This window comes from Nicotiana tomentosiformis, chromosome 9 (genome assembly GCF_000390325.3).
Source record: "Nicotiana tomentosiformis chromosome 9, ASM39032v3, whole genome shotgun sequence".
Classification (NCBI taxonomy): Eukaryota; Viridiplantae; Streptophyta; class Magnoliopsida; order Solanales; family Solanaceae; genus Nicotiana; species Nicotiana tomentosiformis.
In genome coordinates, this window is record NC_090820.1 from 33,602,065 (window position 1) to 33,622,846 (window position 20,782).

A 20,782-nucleotide genomic window follows, 5' to 3' on the forward strand; every position below is an offset into this window, starting at 1 on the left:
GAAGAATACTCACAAGCTGCGTAAATGAAATTTCAAGGCTTCTTTGACTACAGACAAAAGGTCCTTCCCCAAACACCCCCTCCCCCACCCCCCCCCCCCACCGTTTTTCTGCACCCCCACCCCCACCCAAAAAAAAAAGAGAGAAAGGACGGGAATTCAATACTGAACATTGAAGTTACTGTCTCAAAAAAGAAATTTTGTTTGCATTTTTCCCCTCAAGCCCACTATTAGATGTTCATCAACAAAATTCAAAAATAGCCAGATTTAAAAGTGATAATTGAAAAATAGTCATAATTTCAAAACTAATCAAAATTTATCCATTTTTTATGCAAAGATAAATCTGAACGAAAACACTGTTCAAAATCCGAAAAATATTCCAACATAATATACTGGAGTTCCAGCATAATATGCTAAAAGTTCATACACAGGTGCTCCAATCTCCAGTATATTATGCTGGAACTTTCCGTTTGTTGGAATTGCAACATAATATGCTGGAAGTTCATACACAGATACACCAATCTCCAGTATATTATACTGAAACTTTCCGCGTTGCAGCAAAATAGTAGCTATTTTTCAATGATTTTACAAACGCTGACTATTTTTCAATTACAAATTCGAAAACTGGCTAGCCCGTGCTATTTGCGCCCAATTCAAAGGTCTGTGGATCAAAAGTAAATAACAAAACTCGTTTACTTGCAACGGATATCAAGGCTACAAGCCTACAACTAATAATAATTAATCCCTTACGGAACAAATAACAAAGAGGTAACAACTATGTTTTCTTTTTGTGAGCATCAATTATTTTAGAATCTTCCAAAAAAATACAATATTCCCTTTGTCCCAAGTTTTGGCCCCTTTTGACAATTAACGAGGACCAAGAAGTGGCTCACATTCTAGAGCTTTTTCAATGTTACACTTCTTTCCGTCTGGTTCATGGATTATGGTCAGCCTCCGTAGAGGAAAAACTAATAGCACAGGAAGCTACAAAAACCGAAACATTTCGTACCATTAGATTTTCCAACTATAAAAGCAGCATTTCAAGAACATCACCTTAATCCAACATTATAAACATCTCAGTAGTAATTGACAAGACTACCATCCTCTCCTAGCAATTACAGTGGAGACAATACACAGAAACCAAACCCCGGCATATATTACACATGCAATATCTGCGTAACATGGTGCAATTAAATGCACAAAAACAATGATCCTGTAGTTCATTCGTTTGAACTGTATGTATGCAGAACATGCCGCAATAAAAGACCACTGTGAAACTAGTTCTCCTGCATTTCTTCAATAATTAGAAAGAATGAGAGCTCCTGCAGCAACTTAATCTGAAACTCCAAGGAACTGAGCGAAGCTTGGATATTTGGGCTCCCATCCTAGTTCAGCACGAGTTTTTGAATTGTTTAACTTCTTCCCTAAAGGGCCACTAGTTCCTGAAAGAAAGAACAAATGACTGTTGTGGCTTGACATAATTTAACAGGTGGCTAAAGGATTTCAAAAAGAGTCAGTTACCAGTGAAACCCTCAAATTTCTTCTCAAACTTCCCACTTTTATTGACTAAGTCCATTACTTCCTGTCTGATATGAACACAAAGTAATACAACAGTTCAAGGCAACATGGGTCAGAGTGTTCGGCTTTCGATCCACAAACATTAATAATTATGTAGATTGGATGACCTGGATAAGGGGTGGTTGTCACAACCCAAAAAGATCCGACCACGAAGTCTCTTCTTCAAGATGGTCACTGACAAGGAAGCAGCATCCTGTAAGAATAGACAAGCCAAAAAATCACTGACACAACTGTAGACACATGAAGAACAAAGTGCAGCTTCTAAACTAAGCATGACGCAAAACATGGATTCCCACTCACCTCATAATGGATAAGATTGAGGATGTGATCAGGACGAATATCCACGGTTCCTTTATGTAACCAATATGTATGTGCACCTCTGTCTTCCTTGTGTTAGTGGTTAAGATAAATATAAAATAAAGATCTGAAGGCTACACAAAAAGAACCCTAGCTCTTTGAAATCCATATCTAAGGATATATAAAGGCCAGCCAATCTAACAACACAACCGCCAAACTCCAGCACTACTTCCTCTGCCTTGAGAAGAATATCAGTCCTTGGGCTCCTTCCAATTGGGACTATGGGACCATCCTACACATTTAACAACGCAAAAGGTTTAACGAAAGCTCAGACCTCCTCGGAGAAAACATGATTAATGTCGTTATGTTACATGAGTTAAAGTTCAGTAGCTTCCTTCAGGAAATACAGTTCTCAAAGCCTGTGTCTTTAATCGACAATCCTAAAAATCCCTTCAAGAGGAATCAATCAGAATAAGAAACTGTTACCAGCAATATAGTGTTTTATGTAAGATATTACACCTCATCAACTGATCCATTATCAGAGCAGTCATATGGTGCAGAACTCGAGGTAAATAGGAAAGAACCTTCACCACTCCATTTTAACGCAGCCTCCCTGCTCATTTGATGTGTGAAATAGAAATTAATTAAATCAAATTATAGTATCAGTATGACAAAACTTAGCACAGAAAATCTGAAGAAAAATAATGCTGACAAACAATAACAATGTTTGGACTCATCAAACCTGAATTTGCTGCTGACTAATTCTACTCAGAGCAGAGCTGAATCACAAAAGTGGTCTGATCAACCCATACACATGATTTTAAAAAAACATACACTACTACTTATGCAGCTGCCAGCTAGGTGAAGCATTTATGGCTAATGACTAGCCCGGATATTTGCAGCAATCATAACAGCAGTAGAAAAGGAGGGGCTATCTCACAACAAAACAATAGTTTTACTAAAAATGCACAAGTATTTGCTTATTGCGGCACTACAGTTTAAAGGCATTTGTGCTCTCTATAATGAGATAGTAACAGAAGTTTCCCATCTTGATGTTGTTGTTCACGAAAAACTGAGACACCACCGTGCTTAACGAGCCACAAAATATTTTAAACTAAATATCAAAGAATGCCACAACAGAAAGGCGATAGCAGCTAGCTATTGCATGAACTGTCAAGCTTACCTAATATCACCAGGGTAGTCTTCAGTCCGGGATGGAGGAGCACAGAATATAACATATGGGAACTTAAACGTAAACTTGGTTTCTCTCGAAGATGGACTAATTCCCATTTTAATAAGTTCATCATGGTGATCAGTGGTCATTGTCTGCCCAAAAATCTGGCAGCTTGGGTGTTCCTGCCACATTAAAGGGTTCAAAACTCTTAGCAGTCTCAATTACGATGCACACTTCACTAAGCGTACAAGAAATCCACCAGTCTGTCACAATTAATAAGGCAGAAACTCGTAAAACTAATATCAGTTGAGAAAATGGACATCAAACATTTCCATAACTAACCAGATTTAACAAACAAGAAATAAACGTGCATGTAACTTTTCAATTAGGTTATGAGGTAGGGATCGTTTCTACTTCTCAAAGAAATCATATGATTATTCAGTTCAGGATGTACCTCTCTCCATCTTTCAGCCACTAAACGCCCAAGAACTCCAGGTCCTACAATTAACAAGTCGTTTGCTCCAATGGCCCCTCTAGAGGAAGCCTCCAATTCTTCACTTGGAGCATCTTTAGTAACCAATAAGTAAGACTAAACAATGAAACCAGATAATTGAACATTATGAAGATGCATATCAAAAGAATAAATACTTATGCACGTGCATCCAAACATCAATTTAACACCTACTGCTCCCTCCATCCCATTTAATATGACAGTTTTTTTATTAGGCAGGTGCTTTAAGATGTACTTTAATGTTATATCAGTGGAAGTGAACAAAAATATTGATCCAATGCTTGAAAAGTTAGCTTGATAAAGACAACATGTATCAAAGTTCAAAATATTGAATAGTTTAATGAGTTTTGAATTCTTTTAAGTTGTATAAGGAGCATAGAAATGAAATGGTGTCATACATTCTGGGACTATTGACTTGTGTGTCAACAAATTGGGATTAAGGGAGTTAAATCATGAGTTACTTGGATAGGGAAATTGGCACAATCAACTAAATTCCCCCCAGCATAACTAAGTAGTCATAATATACATCATTTGTATAATCCATCAGATGTGATCCAATTAACCATTTTTATATAATTAGCTGTCACAATTTTTGACAGCTAATGATTGCAGAAGTAATTTCAGCAGCTACAAGAGAAACAACAAATTTCTGCATAACTAGCATAATCTCTGTGGCATCTTCAAGCTATACAATGACAATTGCAAGTGCATATGCAAATAACCCAATTTCAGTTGATACTTGAAAGTAGAATTTGCGAGCCTTCCCACAATGGTAGAGTTGCTACCTCAGCGACCCTTTTTTCTTTCTGAGACATACGGTGGTGTCCAGACCAGCTTGCGCACACCTTAGTATCTACCAGTACCTTCTACCTTCCTCCAGCGCAGATATCAGGTTACTCTGTTCACCAAGACTTAGGCAGATGGAAAGAACTCACCTAGTATTTTTTGTCTCCACTAGGATTTGAACCTAAGACCTCATGATTTCTCTCCAACTTTGTTGACCACTAGGTCGCATCCTTTGGTACTAGCTCCCACAGTAACTAGAGGCGGAGCCAGGATTTGAAGCTTATGGATTCAGAATTCTAACTCTTTTAAGTTACTGGGTTCTAACTTAATAATTTGTGCAAATATAAGGTTTGGACCAAAACTACTGGGTTCGGCCGGACCCCGTAGCCGACGGGCTGGCTCCGCCCGTGTCAGTAACCTATTGAGGCTCGAAAACTTGCAGAAATGCAAGAGGAAGGTTGCATACCGCCCACCCTCCCCCTATCCCGCGCAAGTCAAGGAGCACTTCGTCTATAGAGTAAGCCCTAATTTGAAGTAGAATCGCACATTGATAAGCTATTTTTGTAAAATTTAAGCACAATTCAGAAACAACACTGTGCATAGTACAGATACGTAGCTAAAAATACTATATAACTCTAAGTTAAACGGTTTAATTAAACAAAAAAATCACAATCGAGTCAATTACAACAATTAATCACATTCACATATTTGATCAGCAAATCTACAAATCTAAAGCATAATCCACCAAATTTAGCACATAGGAGCGTGTGTGTCTACGAGAGCGCATGTGTGTGAGAGAGAATACCGATGGAAAAGGCAGAGGAAGCTTCGGCTCGGAATAAATTGGGCACCATTGGAAATGGTTGTGATGAAAGCTTGTGAAGAGTGAAATTAGGGTTTGAGCTAGATAGTGAGAGCTTCGTACAACTGTTGAAGAAATGGTGCTTTGGAGTTGCGAAGCGCCATGGGGTTCCAATTCGGGGAGTTGCACCAGTTATGGTAGCCATTGTGGATAATGGAAGAGAGGAAAATGATATTTAAACTTCTTTATTTATTTATTTAGTTTGCATACGAAAGCATTAAATCATATTCACTATTTCTAACCATATACATAAAGTATATATTAGTGATTTTAAAAGTAAAATTTCAACACTGCATACTACAGGGGCGGCACAACCTCATCGGAGTTCTAAAGCAGAATCTAGCAGAATCTTAATAAGAGAGCTTAATATATATATATATATATATATATATAAAATTTAACGAACATCGTTTTTAAAAAAATTAGACAAGTGAGGATGTAGAATTAAAAAAATAAAAATTTAATTTTATAAAATATAAAAAATTAAATGAATTTAACGTTGATTGCATCACAACTGAAATGGGAGAACCAAAAAAAACATAAGTGACTCCTTTTTTTTAGTAAGTCCTTTTCTATATTTGGTAACAATTTAACTTTAGATTTTTCTTTTTACCATTAATGAGATGATTTCTAACCCAAAAACTTCTATGATTTATTTAAGATTACAAGTTTCAAAAGTCTTCCTTTATTTCATAAAATCCATGTCCAGTCAAATACTTAAATTGGGACGGAAAGAGTATAATTTATGTAAGAAAAATAAATAATAAGTTAGATTATTAGATATAGTTATGTGACCAACTAATGAATAGAGAAATATAATTAACTAAAAAAGCAAAATAAGATTGACAGAAAACTATTTTAGTTATATTAATTAGAGGAAGAAATCGAGTTATTAAAAATTAATATGACAATAAAGAAATAAATTTATCAATAATAAAAGATAATTATATAAATAATATACTACTATATATAGAGAATACTAGTAATTTTGGGGCCCTTAAATTTTTGGGGCCTAAACATTTTCACTTGCTTTAGGGTTGGGCCGCCCCTGGTGTACTAGAATTCAAATATTTATAGGTTCAAAACTCAGCAATGGTACCTTATTTTGAACTCCAAGGCATAACCAATTAATCATGGAGTTCTAACTTCATGATATTATTCTTGAGTTTAAAATAGGTACAATGGGTGAAACACTCCTTTTAGGTTCAAACCCAACAACAATTTCTGGGTTTAAACCTTTAACCTTTATAGGTTCAAAACTCAGCAATGACCCCAATAATGATTAATGGATTAAATTTTTACAGGTTCAAACCCTAATAACGATTATTGGATAGTTTGAATCCTTTTCACTTTGTTTCAGATACCTTATTTTGAATTCCAAGGATCGTTTTTGGATTTTATACTAGCAGGGGTTCAAAAATCAAGAATCATTTTTGGGGCTTCGAACTCCGGTATCATGCTAGAGTTGTGTTCCGTATTTTAGTTGGGGGGCAAAAATATCAATTTGGTCGGACCGATGGCTATGCCTCCAATGCATTTGAAAAGGCGGCCAAACTCCAATAGCAAGACCTAAAAGTGGCTATGCCAACCAATTTTCTCGAAATTACATAAGCCCATAGTGTAGAGATTAAGTTGGGCCCATGCCCAGTTACAAGTGTAAAGCTTTGGGCTTCAAGCAGTCCATATTAATTTTCCAACTCAATCAGTCAATCACATTTTGATTTAGGAGTTTTGGAATGATTGGCATCGATTCATTGCTAAAATATGCTTATCGAGAACCAACTTACTCGTTCTGTTACTCGAATTTGAGAGATGACCTTTTAGTCTAAGAAAGTTAGAACTTGTGCACTATATATAGTAGTGATTGTATATAAGGTGGGTAACTGTTGAACCCTCCATTTTAAGGCTTGAACTCAAATTTGAGGACAAGTGAGACTTGCTCAGTTGGTAAAGCACCTCCACCCACGACCGTTAGGTCCTGAGTTCGAGTCATGTTATCCTCCTGATTTGGGAGGGATAAAAAAAAAATAAAAATAAAAAAACTCAAACTTGAGCCAGGTAACTAGCAATTCAACTAACGATTTTGATTTCAGTGAAGACAGTAAATATATTGATGGGTACAAACAAGAAATCCAATAACACCTATATTAATAGATTTTTTTTCACTTTTAACTCGTGCCAGAAATTATTTATATTTGGTAGCCTAAAAAGTGTATAAAATTCGTATAATTTTTGTTTATAACATACAAAATGTATATATATATATATATATATATACAAAAAATATATATATTTTGGCTATTATTTTGAGAGCGGATATACAGTGTCATTTTTTCATATTTATTTTTATTAATCTTGGCTTAAACCAATACCCAAATACCCGGTCAACGTAAGTTGATTGCTAAGGAACAATTTAATTACAACAACAACCCAGTATAATCTCATTAGTGGGGTCTGGAGAGGATAATGTATACGCAAACCTTAACCCTCATTAATGGGGTCTGGGGAGGATAATGTGTACGCAGACCTTACCCCTACCCTGGGGTAGAGAGACTGTTTCCGATAGAAACTCGGCTCCCTCCCTCCAAGAACTCCTCACTTTGCTCTTGGGGTGACTCGAACTTACATATTACTTTCTACGATTGTGCAAATTCAAGGATAAAAAAGAAAAAGAAGAAATTTTCTCGTGTTTTAAATAATTGTAGTGTTCGGATCAGTTTACGTGCATCTCAATTAATATTATAAAGTATCTACTATCTCGTTTCAACACATATATTGGATAATTCTATATACTAAAGCTTGGATAGATAGATAACAATCACCTAATAAATGTTTTTGCAAAAGGCAAATTGGATTAACAAAGTATCTCATTTCTTTTTTAGCCATAAAATGATCCCACATTTTAGAATTAGTTATTCTATCTCTAATGTGGTCCTAACTCCTACGTCAGAGCAACCCTATTCAACTGAAACGTCTGCCGTTTGACTTCAATTGAGATTACAAGAATTATAGTATATGAGTACTTTTTGTTTAAATGAACGTTTAAAGTCGTATGTTGACTTTTCTCCTTCTTGTAAGAAAACCATGAACATTCAATTTCAAATGGATGAGTTATTTAAATGTCATAAAAATTGACATTTCGTTAACTTGTTGGGCGTGGGAGGCAGGGCTTCAGTTGGGGCTGCCCAAGATTAAAATCAATTGGTCAAACCTACATCACAACTCATAATATTATAGTGGAAACTTGTGTTCCATGGCCATACGAGTACAAATTAAAGAATTACAAAAAATAAAAAAAATAAAAAATGGAGAGGTTCAGATAGTTGTACACGCAAAAAAGGACAAAATTCCCTTCTTCTTATAGGCGAGGTAGACTGGTATTTAAAAAATAATATTTAGTACGTCTTATACAAAAGTAGAGTTTTTTTTATAACAGTTGCATCAAAGAAAAGATGTTTTTCAAAATTATAATTGATAAAATCTTACATGAGATTAACAATATCCCAAGATAGATTAAATGGGTTGGTTATATTATCAATTGAAAAGAAATTATTAGAGGAAATTAATTATAAAAAAAATTATTAACAACTTTATCTAAAAAGGATAGAAAAATAGACTTCAAATAAAAATATATATATCATAACTTTGTTTTAAAAATTTAGGACTCACATTAAACTTTGGCTTTAGGCTACACATGTGTTTGAGCCGTGGTTAGATTTAGGATACAAGTTACGAGTTCATCAGAATCCACTAGCTTTAATTCAAATTCTACATTTATATTAAGAAATTATTTAATATATATAAATAATCTATTCTGATTACATAAACTATTTTGTTCTAAAATTCAGAACTCATATACTTAAAATCATGGATTTGGTTCAACTTATAGGTAGTCGAATTTATTCGAATTGACATTAACCTACCACCTCAAAGTAACCTAACATCAACTTTTCGCAAAGTAACATATAAAACTCAATTAAGTATGGGTTTCACTTTTTTATAATAATAATAGTGCAAACTTTTTTTGCATTATCATGTCACCTTAAAGTTATTTCAAAGTCCCAAAAAAAAGTTATTTCAAAGTAACTTTTCATAATTAATTAATAAAATTAATAATTTAAAAAATAAGACAAGAAGTAAGCATGTTAATTTATTTTATATTATTGATGAATATAAGTTAAACCCAATCAATATATACATTGGAACCAATGAATTATTGCCAAATATATAGTCATAGACTCATAGTAAGGTTCCAAGAACTTATGCAAGAAGACTAGGAAGATAAGAGTTCAACCTTGTGAAAGCTGAATTGTATTTGGTGAATACTTGAAAACAACAATTATTTGGCTTCCTTTGCTATCAATTTTTTCTTGTGAATTGGTATTGTGCAACAACTAACATAATTATGTTGTTATGCTTCTTTTTGTCATGCACGTATAAACAAAACGTAATGAAGTGTATTTTATTTGTTTGGTGCTTTTGGAATATAGTGCTTTTCCTTTTTCTTCCACTTCCTTTTGTGCATTGAGGATAATTACCTATGTCATTAAGATAGCGCTTTTTGACCAAATATATTTTACTAGCTATTATCCAGAAATTGTCATGCAATTTACTTTTGCTAAAAATTAGGTTAGTACAACATGCACGTAAAAGTACTTGATCTTCTTGAAATACAATAAAAATCACTATTCTTGAATTGAAAAAAAAATCATCGGAAAAATATGTATATAATTATACTTCTAAGTGAATATCGCATCAGATGTGCTTATTTTTTCTCATGTATCAATTGAAAACTGCATTAATTATACGGAGATTATTTTTATTATACAACCAATTAAACATCTCACAACATCAAATAGTACCATTCATGACAAAGCTCGTTCACACTTTCTTATTGAAAAATAAATCTAACAGATTACTCAACCGCTTAAACTAAAAATAGTTGATGGATAATATATAATATATAGATTATTGTATGTATAATTTGTGGTTAAACACGAAATTGGATCAGCTATTTGAGTAAAGATCCTCAGTATTTTAGCACGAAATTAATATGAGCAATATCAGTAATCAAACAAAAAGTAATTAGAGAAAATGCGTAAGTACCCCCCAACCTATGACCGAAGTTCCAGCTATACACATTTACTTTTCTGAAGTCCTATTACCCCTTGAACTATTTTAAAATGGAATAAGTACACCATTAGGTGCTGAGGTGGCATGGAGAATGTGCTCACTCTCTTTGAGGTATGTGAAAAGCAAAACATGAGTAAAATATGATTAACATGGTCACGTGTCATATTTTGATTGGACAAGCACTTATAATTAATTAACATTATAACTTAAACTGATATATCTTTTTAATATTTTTTTCTTTTTTAATAAAGTCAAATTTTCTTTTTCATTTTTTTGCTTTCTTTCTTTGGAATACAAACAAATCCTCCGGCGAAAGCTTACCGGCAGCCACCGGAAATACCATCAACACAAACATCATCTAGAACTTCCATAAAACCTCTCTCCTCTTCATGCTTCCAACACCTCCTTCACAAATCCACTATGGCCAATTTATCACAAAAACTCACTGAAACCTCTTAATATTTGACCTTAGTTTTTACTGATTTTGCTGAGATGCAAACCATATATGGTTGATTTTGAAGAAAAGAGTTTTCATTGTCCACCCCAATCAGATCTCCATTGGTCGATTCATGCGGCGGATGGCCTTCCCTCTTTCTCCACCTCCGAATTTGCTGCTCCGTTATTGGTGCGCCGTAGATTTGGTCGGTGCAAAACCACCCGTAAAGAAGAAAGAGAAAATAAAATAAAACAAGAAAAAAATAAAGCAGAAGAGAACATGGAAAACTAAAAATAAAAAAGGCGAGAAACTGGTATTTGATTTCGTCGGACAAACGACTAAAAGAATGAAATGAAGAAGAAAGGAAGGTGAAAAAGAAAGAAAATGAAAAAGAATAAAATAAAAGAATAAGAAAATTAAAAAAAATGAAATTTACAATTGGCAGGTGCGTGTTTTTCACTACTTTGATACAAACTTGGTTATGATCTTTTAAGGAGAAATTTATTCCATTTTAAAGTAGTTCGAGGATGTCTTTTTGAGTAATCAAAGTGACAATGAAAAAACTGAACTACTCTCTCTTCTCTCTCAGCGCATAATAGCGTGCTTTTGCTAACATACGCTGAACAACAATGGGGAGGGGTAGGCCGAAGAGAAATGCGACTACGATTCGGCTTGTGGATTATACAGGAACTGGGAACAACACTTATATCACTGGAACGCAAAGTTCGGAGATCACAGATGCAAAGAAAATTTCAAAGGAACAGTGGCCGCCATTATCAACCACAAAGGAAGGTATGCAAACACCCCCTGCTATGAGTCATCTACCGATGATTGATAGTGCAAAGGTAACTACTGACAATCAGTGGGAAAACGTCAACCCTAGCTCAGGAAAAATCGGTCTGCATGCGAGCAATTCAGAAGCAAATATTGGTAATCCGTTGAAGAACGACAACCCTAGCTCAGAGAAAATTGATCTGCCTGCGAGCAATTCAGAAGAAACTACTGGTAATTTGGGAAAAATTGGGGATAGGTTAGAGGATGATAAAAGCAAGGACAAACTAACAGCTGCGAGCACAGAGCTAGACCAGAAGAAGTGGGCTAATTTATTTGTGGGGAACAGATTGGCAGTGAAAGGAATGAATCTAAGTTTTATTGCACTAACCATAAAAAATAGAGAAGTAATTATTGAATTATGCAAGGAAGAAGTGGAAGAAGATACAAGGAAATGGAAGCAAGCTCTGATCCTGCATGTTGTTGGAGCACCCCCAACAATAGGAGCTATGGAACGTTTTATTGTTTCAGTGTGGAATTTTACAACAAATCCAAAAGTCTACTTTCACAATGATGGTTATTTTGTGGTAAGATTTAACTCTACAGAGGACAGAGATGAAGTTCTGTACTCAGGGCCTCACATACTGAATAATAAGCCGATAATCATGAAGGTATGGTCAGAAAATTTTGATTTTAATAAGGAGGTATTGCAAACCATACCTATGCGAGTAAAGTTCCCTAATACCACTGAATTATTGGGGAGTAAAGTCACTAAGCAGGATAAGTAGTGGATTAGGGATTCCCTTATATGCAGACGCTTGTACTACTCAATTGGATCGAATTACCTATGCTAGAGTGCTAATTGAGATGGATGTTACTAAAGAACTACCCAGGGCCATTAAGGTGACAGATCCTAAGGGAAAAGAATTCATGCAAGAAATGCTTATGACTGGGTCCCTGAATTTTGTCATACATGTATGCAAGTTAGGCACAGATGGAAAAAAGAAGAACAACCAGCTCAGAAGATTAAGCCTAAGCAACAAAAGCAGAAACACGAGTGGCAACCCAAAGCTAGCCTTAATGATAAGGTAGAGCAAACAAACGTACCTGTTAAGAACAGTGAAGTAGCAATGGTTGTTGGTGCAAATAGCAATCTTGTTAACCCACCTACAAAGATAACTAGAGGAGACGAGGAACATATTTGGAAAAAAAATAGGGAAATCAGTAGCTCGAAGCAAGGAGAAAACATGAGCTAATGCAATTAGCATGATCAATGTGTTCAACATACTAGCAGAATCTGGATTGCAACTAACAGTTCCAAGGCAAATGGGTAAGGGTTCAAGTAGGCAGAGTAGCCAAACAGGAGTGGAAGAGTATTCACAATCCCTATTTATTCCTGTATGAAGCTGGTTACATGGAACATTAGGGGATTGAATAAGATCCCTAGACAAAAAGAGGTTAAGAGGTTTTTAAGTAGCAATAAAATAAGTATAATAGCATTACTTGAACACAAAATAAAGGAGCAGAAGGCTATTCAAATAATAAGGAAGATCACTACAGGGTGGGATTGGTTAGCCAACTATGAACACAGTAGCAGAGGAAGAATTTGGTTGTTATGGGATGCTAATGAGATAGAATGCTTGGAATTGGGAAAGTCTTCTCAATTTATTCATGCTGCAATTCATATTAAAAGTATGAATATGAGGTTTGATTTTACTGCAGTCTATGGCTTGCATACATTGGAAGATAGAAGATACATGTGGAGAGACTTAGCTGATATAAATATTAGGCAACATGGCCCATGGCTAATCATGGGAGACTACAATGCCATCAGGTCATGGGAGGATAGGCCAATTGGGAATCATGTATAAGAATTGGAGGTGAGAGATTTCAATTGTTTCATAGATGATACTGCTTTGGTTGAAATGAGGACCAATGGAAGAAATTTCACATGGACAAATGGGCACACGTAAAGCAAAATAGACAGAGCTTTGGTCAATGCTGAGTGGATACTGAAAATGCCATATCTTGAGGTATGGGTAATGGATCCAGGATGATCTGACCATTCACCCTTGAATGTGTCATTTGAAGACAATGAAGATAAATTTCCCAAACCTTTCAAGTTTCTAAATCATCCAGCTGAACACAAAGACTTCCTAGCTCTAGTTAGTGGAGCATGACAAGGGAGTAATGAAGACAATACCATAAAAGATGTATGGAAAAGATTGAAAAGAGTGAAACAAGCTATGAAAGAGCTAAATGATACAGAGTATAATGCAATAGGAGACAAGATTAAACAATGCAGGAAACAATTATGTGAGCTGCAGTAACAAATGAGGAGTCCTGGACAACTTGAGAATATGATTATAGTATTAAAGGACATAAAGATGCATCTGGAGAAGTGGCTGAGGGTGGAAGAAAGTATCATGAAACAAAAGTCAAGAGTACAGTGGTTAAAGTTAGGAGATGCTAACACTGCCTACTTATTTGCAAACATGACAAGTAGATACTCTCAGAACAAGATCAAGAACTTAATAAGGAGCAATGGGGAAGTAATACAAATAAAACAAGAGGTTGAAGAGGAAGTACTTAGGTTCTACAAACAACTATTGGGATCAGCAGCTGGAAGATTACTTGCTATTAATCCAGTGATTATGAAGGATGGTCCATTGGTGAATAGACAACAATAATTATAGTTGGTAAAAGCAGTATCTAAAGAAGAAATATACAAGTCTCTATTGGGTATTAGTGATAGTAAATCACCTGGATGTGATGTGTTCATGTACTTTTCTTCAAAAAAGCATGGCATGTGGTTGGAGACAAGATAACATATGCAGTGATGGAGTTCTTCTCAAGAGATAACTTGTACCAGCCTATCAATTGTACAACAGTGACCCTGGTTCCTAAGGTAACAAATCCAACCAGAAATATTGAATTCAGACCAATATCTTGCTGCACTCTCATCTACAATATCATCTCGAAGGTGATAACTAATAGACTACAAGGCATAATGGATGATATAATAGATAAAAGTCAGTCTGCATTTGTGCCTGGAAGATTGATAAATGACAACATAATAATGAGTCATGAACTTGTTAAAGAATATGGTAGAAAAGTCTTATCACCAAGATGCATGTTGAAAGTGGATATGAAAAAAGCCTACGACTCTATTGAATGGGATTATATGGAGCAAGTCCTAAGGAGTCTGCAAATGCCAGGGAAGTTTGTTCACTGAATTATGAGATGTGTGAGGAGTGTCTCGTATTCCATCATCATCAATGGGCAGCATTCAACACCTTCCCCTGCTAAAAAGGGGTTGAGGCAGGGTGATCCTTTGTCTCCGTACCTATTTGTATTGGTTTTGGAGTAGTTCACCAGACTTTTGAAGACAGTAAAGATGAATCCAAATTTTGACTATCAACCTAAGTGTGCCAAGCTGAACATAATATAACTTAGTTTTGTTGATGATCTGTTACTATTTTGTAGAGGTGATACTATATCTGTGCAGCTATTATATCAGTGCTTCCAAGAATTCTCACGAGCTTATGGATTAGTTGCCAATGCTAAAAAAAGTTCTATCTATTTTGGAGGAGTCAAGGATGACATACAACAGGAAATACTGCAAATGCTAGGATTCTCCAAGGGGACTCTTCCAGTGAGATATCTGGGGGTACCTTTGAGTACTAAAAGGCTATCACTGGTGCAAAGTCTGCCTCTTATTGAGAAAATAGTAGGGAGAATACAATCTTGGACTACTAAGTTCCTCTCTTATGCAGGAAGAGTACAGCTTATTTAAGAGTGTACTATTCTCCATTCAAGTGTTTTGGTCTCAGATATTCCTACTACCAAAGAAAGTGATTCATTTGATTGAAAGCATGTGTAGAAGGTTTCTATGGGAGGTGTGGAGGTCACAAAGAAAGTACTTCTAGCCTGGGATGGATTGTGTTGGCCAAGAGCAACAGGTGGATTGAACTTGTTAGACATAGGGATATGGAATAAAGCTGCTATCTGCAAGCTACTATGAAATTTATGCAAGAAGAAAGATAAAATGTGGGTTCAGTGGGTTCATGTATACTATAAGAAATATAATTCAGTGTGGGGAACTAAGCCAAAGCAAGCATCATGGGTGATCTAGAAGATATTTAAAGCCAAGAAATACTTTGAAGAAGTTGGTTACTCAGAAGAAGAGGTATTCATAATGGAAAAATTCCCAACCAAGGCTATGTACTTAAAGCTGCGAGGAGAGTTTAGCAAGGTTCCATGGAGAAGGTTGATATGCAACAATACTGAGCTACCTAAATGGATATTCATCTTATTCCCGGCTGCACATAGAAGACTACAAACAAGAGACAGATTGAGGAGATGGGGCTGTGTGGAAGATGATACCTGCCCACTGTGTCACACAGAAGAAGAAACTATTGATCACTTATTCTTTAAATGTCCATTTTCAACACAAATCTAGACAGCAGTGTTGGAATGTCAGAGGGTTCATAGACAGGCGATGACATGCGATCAAGAATTGAAATGGGCTGAACAACACTGTAAAGGCAAAGGAATGCTGAAACAATCACTCGACTGTTAACGCAGGAGATACATTGTAGAGGGAATTTGAAGTAACGTTTGAAGAGAAGGTTACTAGAACTGTACTACTATCCTATTGTTCATATAGATATGTAGTCAGTTAAGAATAGATAGGAGTAGCGGGAAAGGAAGAGATAGCTGAATCTGGGACTTATGTCTAGATCAAGCTATGAAGAGAATCAATGTGTAAATATTACTTGGTAATAAAATTGTTTAGTTACCAAAAAAAAAAAGTAGTTCGGGGATAATAGGACCCCCAAAAAGGAAAAGTGTATAGTTGAAATTTCGATTATAGGTTAGGGCGGAGTACTTATGCATTTTCCCCTTCAAGTAATTAGTTATTATACTCTTAGGGAACAAAAAATAGTTGTTATGCTGTTGTAAGACGTATTTTATTTGTGGACAAGAAAGGTACACTAGTTGGTACTCCCTTCGTTCACTTTTACTTGTCCACTATTCTAAAAATAGATTTTTATTTTTACTTGTCCACTTTCGCATATCAAGAGAAAAATAATTTATTTTTTCTATTTTGCCCTTAGCATTAATTACTCATTCCAAATTTTTTAAGGGGCGTACAAAGTCAATATGGACAAGTAAAAGTGAACGAATGGAGTAGAAAAAAATACTACTCTTGTTCTCTTAACTAGAAAGTTGTTTCCTTTTTCTTTTCCAATGTTTTTTTTTCAAAGGCAAATTAAGTAAGCCGTGATATTTTAATTAAAGTACCATATTTTTGGGTGCAATCTTCTATCTATTGCTTAAATGCCAAGGAATTTTAGCAATCCTAGAATACATATGCCAAGCAACTCATACAACCATCTTTGAATGACACGTTTCACAATACTTATCACTATCATTCGATGTCGTTTAATTATCATGCATTATTTCATAATATTTTTGTTGTTATTTTACCTAATCTCAGACACAACATTATGCAGTCAACGTAGTTTACCCACCTTAACAACCCTTTTAATCTTCTTCCTCCTACGAACAATGACAATAATAATAATTATTATTATGATTATGATTATGATACGATTATAGCATGCATCTAGTAAACTTTTATAGGGGATCTAAGTCAAATCAAACATGGAACCAACACTTTCCTCCCTTTTTGTTTCTTATTTCTTTTTATTTTTTAATTTTCCTTTTTGTCCCTTTTTGAGGTGGTTTAATGAGAAGTTTTACTCCTCTCTAATATTGTAAATCAAAGTAGCAACTGCAGGCTTGCAGCCAACTTAATATCTTAACTATGTGCAGGTCGAATTAGAGTGCGTGAAATTTATCACTATATTATAAGAGCGTCGAATTCACAATATGCTATGAATGAAAGTCACTTTCTCTATACTACTACTATATATAAGGGGTCGTTTGGTTACCAGGTGTAATAAACAAAGAATATATCATATGCTGAAATATCTCATGGAATTAGTTATTCCACTTTCTCTGTGAATAGCTAATCGCCCATTATTTTGGTATCAAATTTATTCCACCACTAACTAATACTTATAATTAAATATGAAATAAATATAATCTCATAATCCCGAGATTACTATCTTAATCCCAATAACCAAACAACCTCTAAGGAGTTGAGACTTGTCAAAAAGAGTAACTATTTGCATACAAGAAAATCAAATCACTGGCCACTAATTGGAGCGATTGAAGTTGTTTCTCCATCATTTATCTATCCAATGAAGTTGTGATTCCCCACGTGAACTATATCAACAAAATATGGGAGAGACATCGGATATATAATTTAAAAAATTTTAGATTTTAATAATGTGTTTTAAAGTAGTACAAGCATATACCCAAAGCAAACAATATCACTAGTGGGTTGGATTATTACATATATGCTATCAGAGGTTCTGTAACCTTGAACGATGGTCGGTAAACCTCAACGATCAACCAAGTTAATTAGGCGAATCCCATATCTTTGAGAAGGTGGTGGGCAAACCGAGTCCCTAAAAAGGGATGTATTTGACACGCGAATCCCAGGGATGTATATGACACCTTAGGCGAATTCCACGTCGACAAAACATGAGAGAAATGCTGGTCGTGCACGCCAGGGCTAAAACGGACAATATCACTAGTGAATTGGGCTATTACACAAGTGCAAAAAATACATAGGAGTCACAAGTGAACCTTATTGCTTTGTCACAAAGTAATAGCTCTAACTTTGAAATATCATTCAATTCTTCATTAGCCACAATATTTTGGTTGAAAAAGAATATTTAGAGTCAAAATTGGTCCCCATTTGGAGGCCAAAGATTATGAAAGTACAATTAGAATGATATTTAATAAATTTAAGTTAACTGTATTTAGTTACTGTATCGGTTAGAATAATACATACTAATGCATGCTTCGTCAATAACCTATGCATGTAACAATTAGCTCCATGATGGAAGGCCTCGCATGCTTCCTCCTTTAAAGCTAATTAATTATGCAAATGAAATTAAATTCTTTCATTACGTAAAACCAATGATGTTGTCAAGTATCTTGACATTATTATTCTCTTTATAATAATAAAACATTGACAGGAAAAAAAAGTATATTTGAAAAGCTATTGATATTATAATAGCAACATTAATATTCAACTGAATGATTTTCGCATAGTTTTTTACTAAGACAGACTTTTGGAAATGTAAAGATGGCAATATAATCTAAGTATATATCTAACATTCAAAATCTTGTTGATACCTGCAACGTGTATTTGTTTGTTACATGTTTGGCCAAAAGTTGCACTAAATTGGTGCTATTTTCCAAAAAATAATTTGGCACAACCAAGCAAGGGATGAGCGTAGCGCTCATTCATTTCATAATGAAAAGTTTACTTTTGGGATAAAACTTTGTGTTAGCAGTTGAGACGACCCTGATATAAAAGGTTTAAGCTCAATCTAAATAGATAAAAGTAAAATTTCTTAATAAAAATTAAAAAGTGGTGGGTAGGCGGTAAAGTACATCTTTTAATTTGTTCTTAGTTTTTTTTTGGTGGAGTTGAGTTTTATTTTCTGTAATTTCTTCTTATTTTGTCCCATTAAGCTGAAAATTAGATCAAATTAGTAAGGCATTTATAATTATTTTAACAGCCATTTGACGAAATTTAATCTTCAGAATTAATACCAGTATTTTACGAGATTCACCAAACATCAGATCTCTAGAATTCACTACTTACTTTTTTTAATTAAAAATTTGGTGGAGCAAATCTCAAAATAATTGCTGTCAAGCAATCAAGCACACGGTTTTAATAAACAATAGGCTATTAAATGACTATTTCTCATAGTACACACATTCCTGAACAAAATATTAATTCTACGATAATCTTCGTGTTTCTCAAATGTCCTTTTCCTTTCTTTCTTTTTTACTTTTCTGGCACTTGAGGTTTATTTCGAAAATTCTACTCTATCTGTCCATAAAATGATGAAAGGGGCAAGAGATTTCAGTGTTAATTTGGACAAATTCTTTTTAGTTTTCACATTTAATTCGTACATGTCAAAATTGCTTAAAAGTAATGTATATAGTTTTTATAATAGAAATGCTTAAAATATTCAAAAATACATCTGAAAAATAATCGGTTGACTTTCTAACTAGAATGACAGTCATATAAAATAGAGTATATATATATATTATCAAATGAATTTTAATATGTGATAACGTGTTGCTTATCATTTTATCAAATTAAACTTATCATATAAATTTACTTGTAATTATTTTATAAGTGATATGATTGAATAAATATTTTTTACACGATAATCAATGCGTACAATTAAACTTTACTCTAGGTATACTTATTTGCTTAGTTACATTTTGGCATTGAAAGTGATTAAGGAGCTATACACAGGAACTTCGATTACAGTCTACATATCATGCTAAACAATCATTTTTGTCAATTATCATTGAAGTATAAAAGAAGAAAATGGTAATGATTATGTTCGAATATGCTTGTCGTCTTTAGGTTTCTTAGCGTAGTTTAATAAGCATCTATTAAACTAACTTTTCATTGCAAGAAAAAAAATACTAACTTTACAACAAAATAATAGTATGACCAATATAATTCTTGTATATCTTTTGTTATCTAAAAAATCATAAATAAAATAAGTATAAAGCAATCGAAACAACTTCCAATTTTTAACACAGAAAATTTGTATTCGTTTCGAGGTTTCTCCATCGAGTGTAGCTCTTAGACATACGGTTATAAAAATAAATACAAAACAAAAAAAGAATCAAAAGAAAAAAAGTATAAGTAAATAGAGAAATAATTAATTAAGATAAATTGGAGAATGATGTTTGATCAAACATATAGTATCTCATCTCATCATACATATAATATCTGGCGGACCAACCCGAATAAAATTATTTGTAAAATATTGATTAACAAGTTCTAATTAAATAAAGAAATATAATCTTTCTAGATTAAAGGGGAAAATAGGAAAGAAAGTCACATTCTATGAATTTTACTCCCTTTATATTGTTCAAAGCATTATTTTTAAGTTTTAACTCTCTGTCAATTGACAAATATACGCTTTCTGAAAAAATAGATTCTTTCTTTCAATTTCACGTTTACCCATTATTATACAACAAATAAAAGGAAAAATAATTAAGAGACAATTTAGGAGGAAAAGAAAAGGAGAGGTGCTTTTTTGACCTGCAGCCACCAAA

The 20,782-nt window shown here is 34.2% G+C and overlaps 1 protein-coding gene and 1 long non-coding RNA gene across 2 annotated transcripts; one reads left to right on the plus strand and one right to left on the minus strand.

Moving 5' to 3' along the window:
• Nucleotides 1–982: 982 nt before the first annotated feature.
• On the minus strand, nt 983–5,399 carry LOC104105042 (uncharacterized). The gene is made up of 9 exons (XM_070186111.1): nt 5,149–5,399; nt 3,501–3,613; nt 3,056–3,228; nt 2,392–2,485; nt 2,056–2,164; nt 1,876–1,967; nt 1,683–1,768; nt 1,519–1,583; nt 983–1,439 (listed from the first exon to the last, which is right to left on the minus strand). Exons 1-9 carry the CDS (start codon nt 5,348–5,350, stop codon nt 1,330–1,332), a joined length of 1,044 nt encoding a protein of 347 aa, XP_070042212.1. The 5' UTR covers nt 5,351–5,399; the 3' UTR covers nt 983–1,329.
• Nucleotides 1,875–5,244, plus strand: LOC138899557 (uncharacterized). The gene is made up of 3 exons (XR_011411261.1): nt 1,875–1,971; nt 2,060–3,618; nt 5,160–5,244. It is a non-coding gene; the product is annotated as an uncharacterized lncRNA (long non-coding RNA).
• Nucleotides 5,400–20,782: the final 15,383 nt, after the last annotated feature.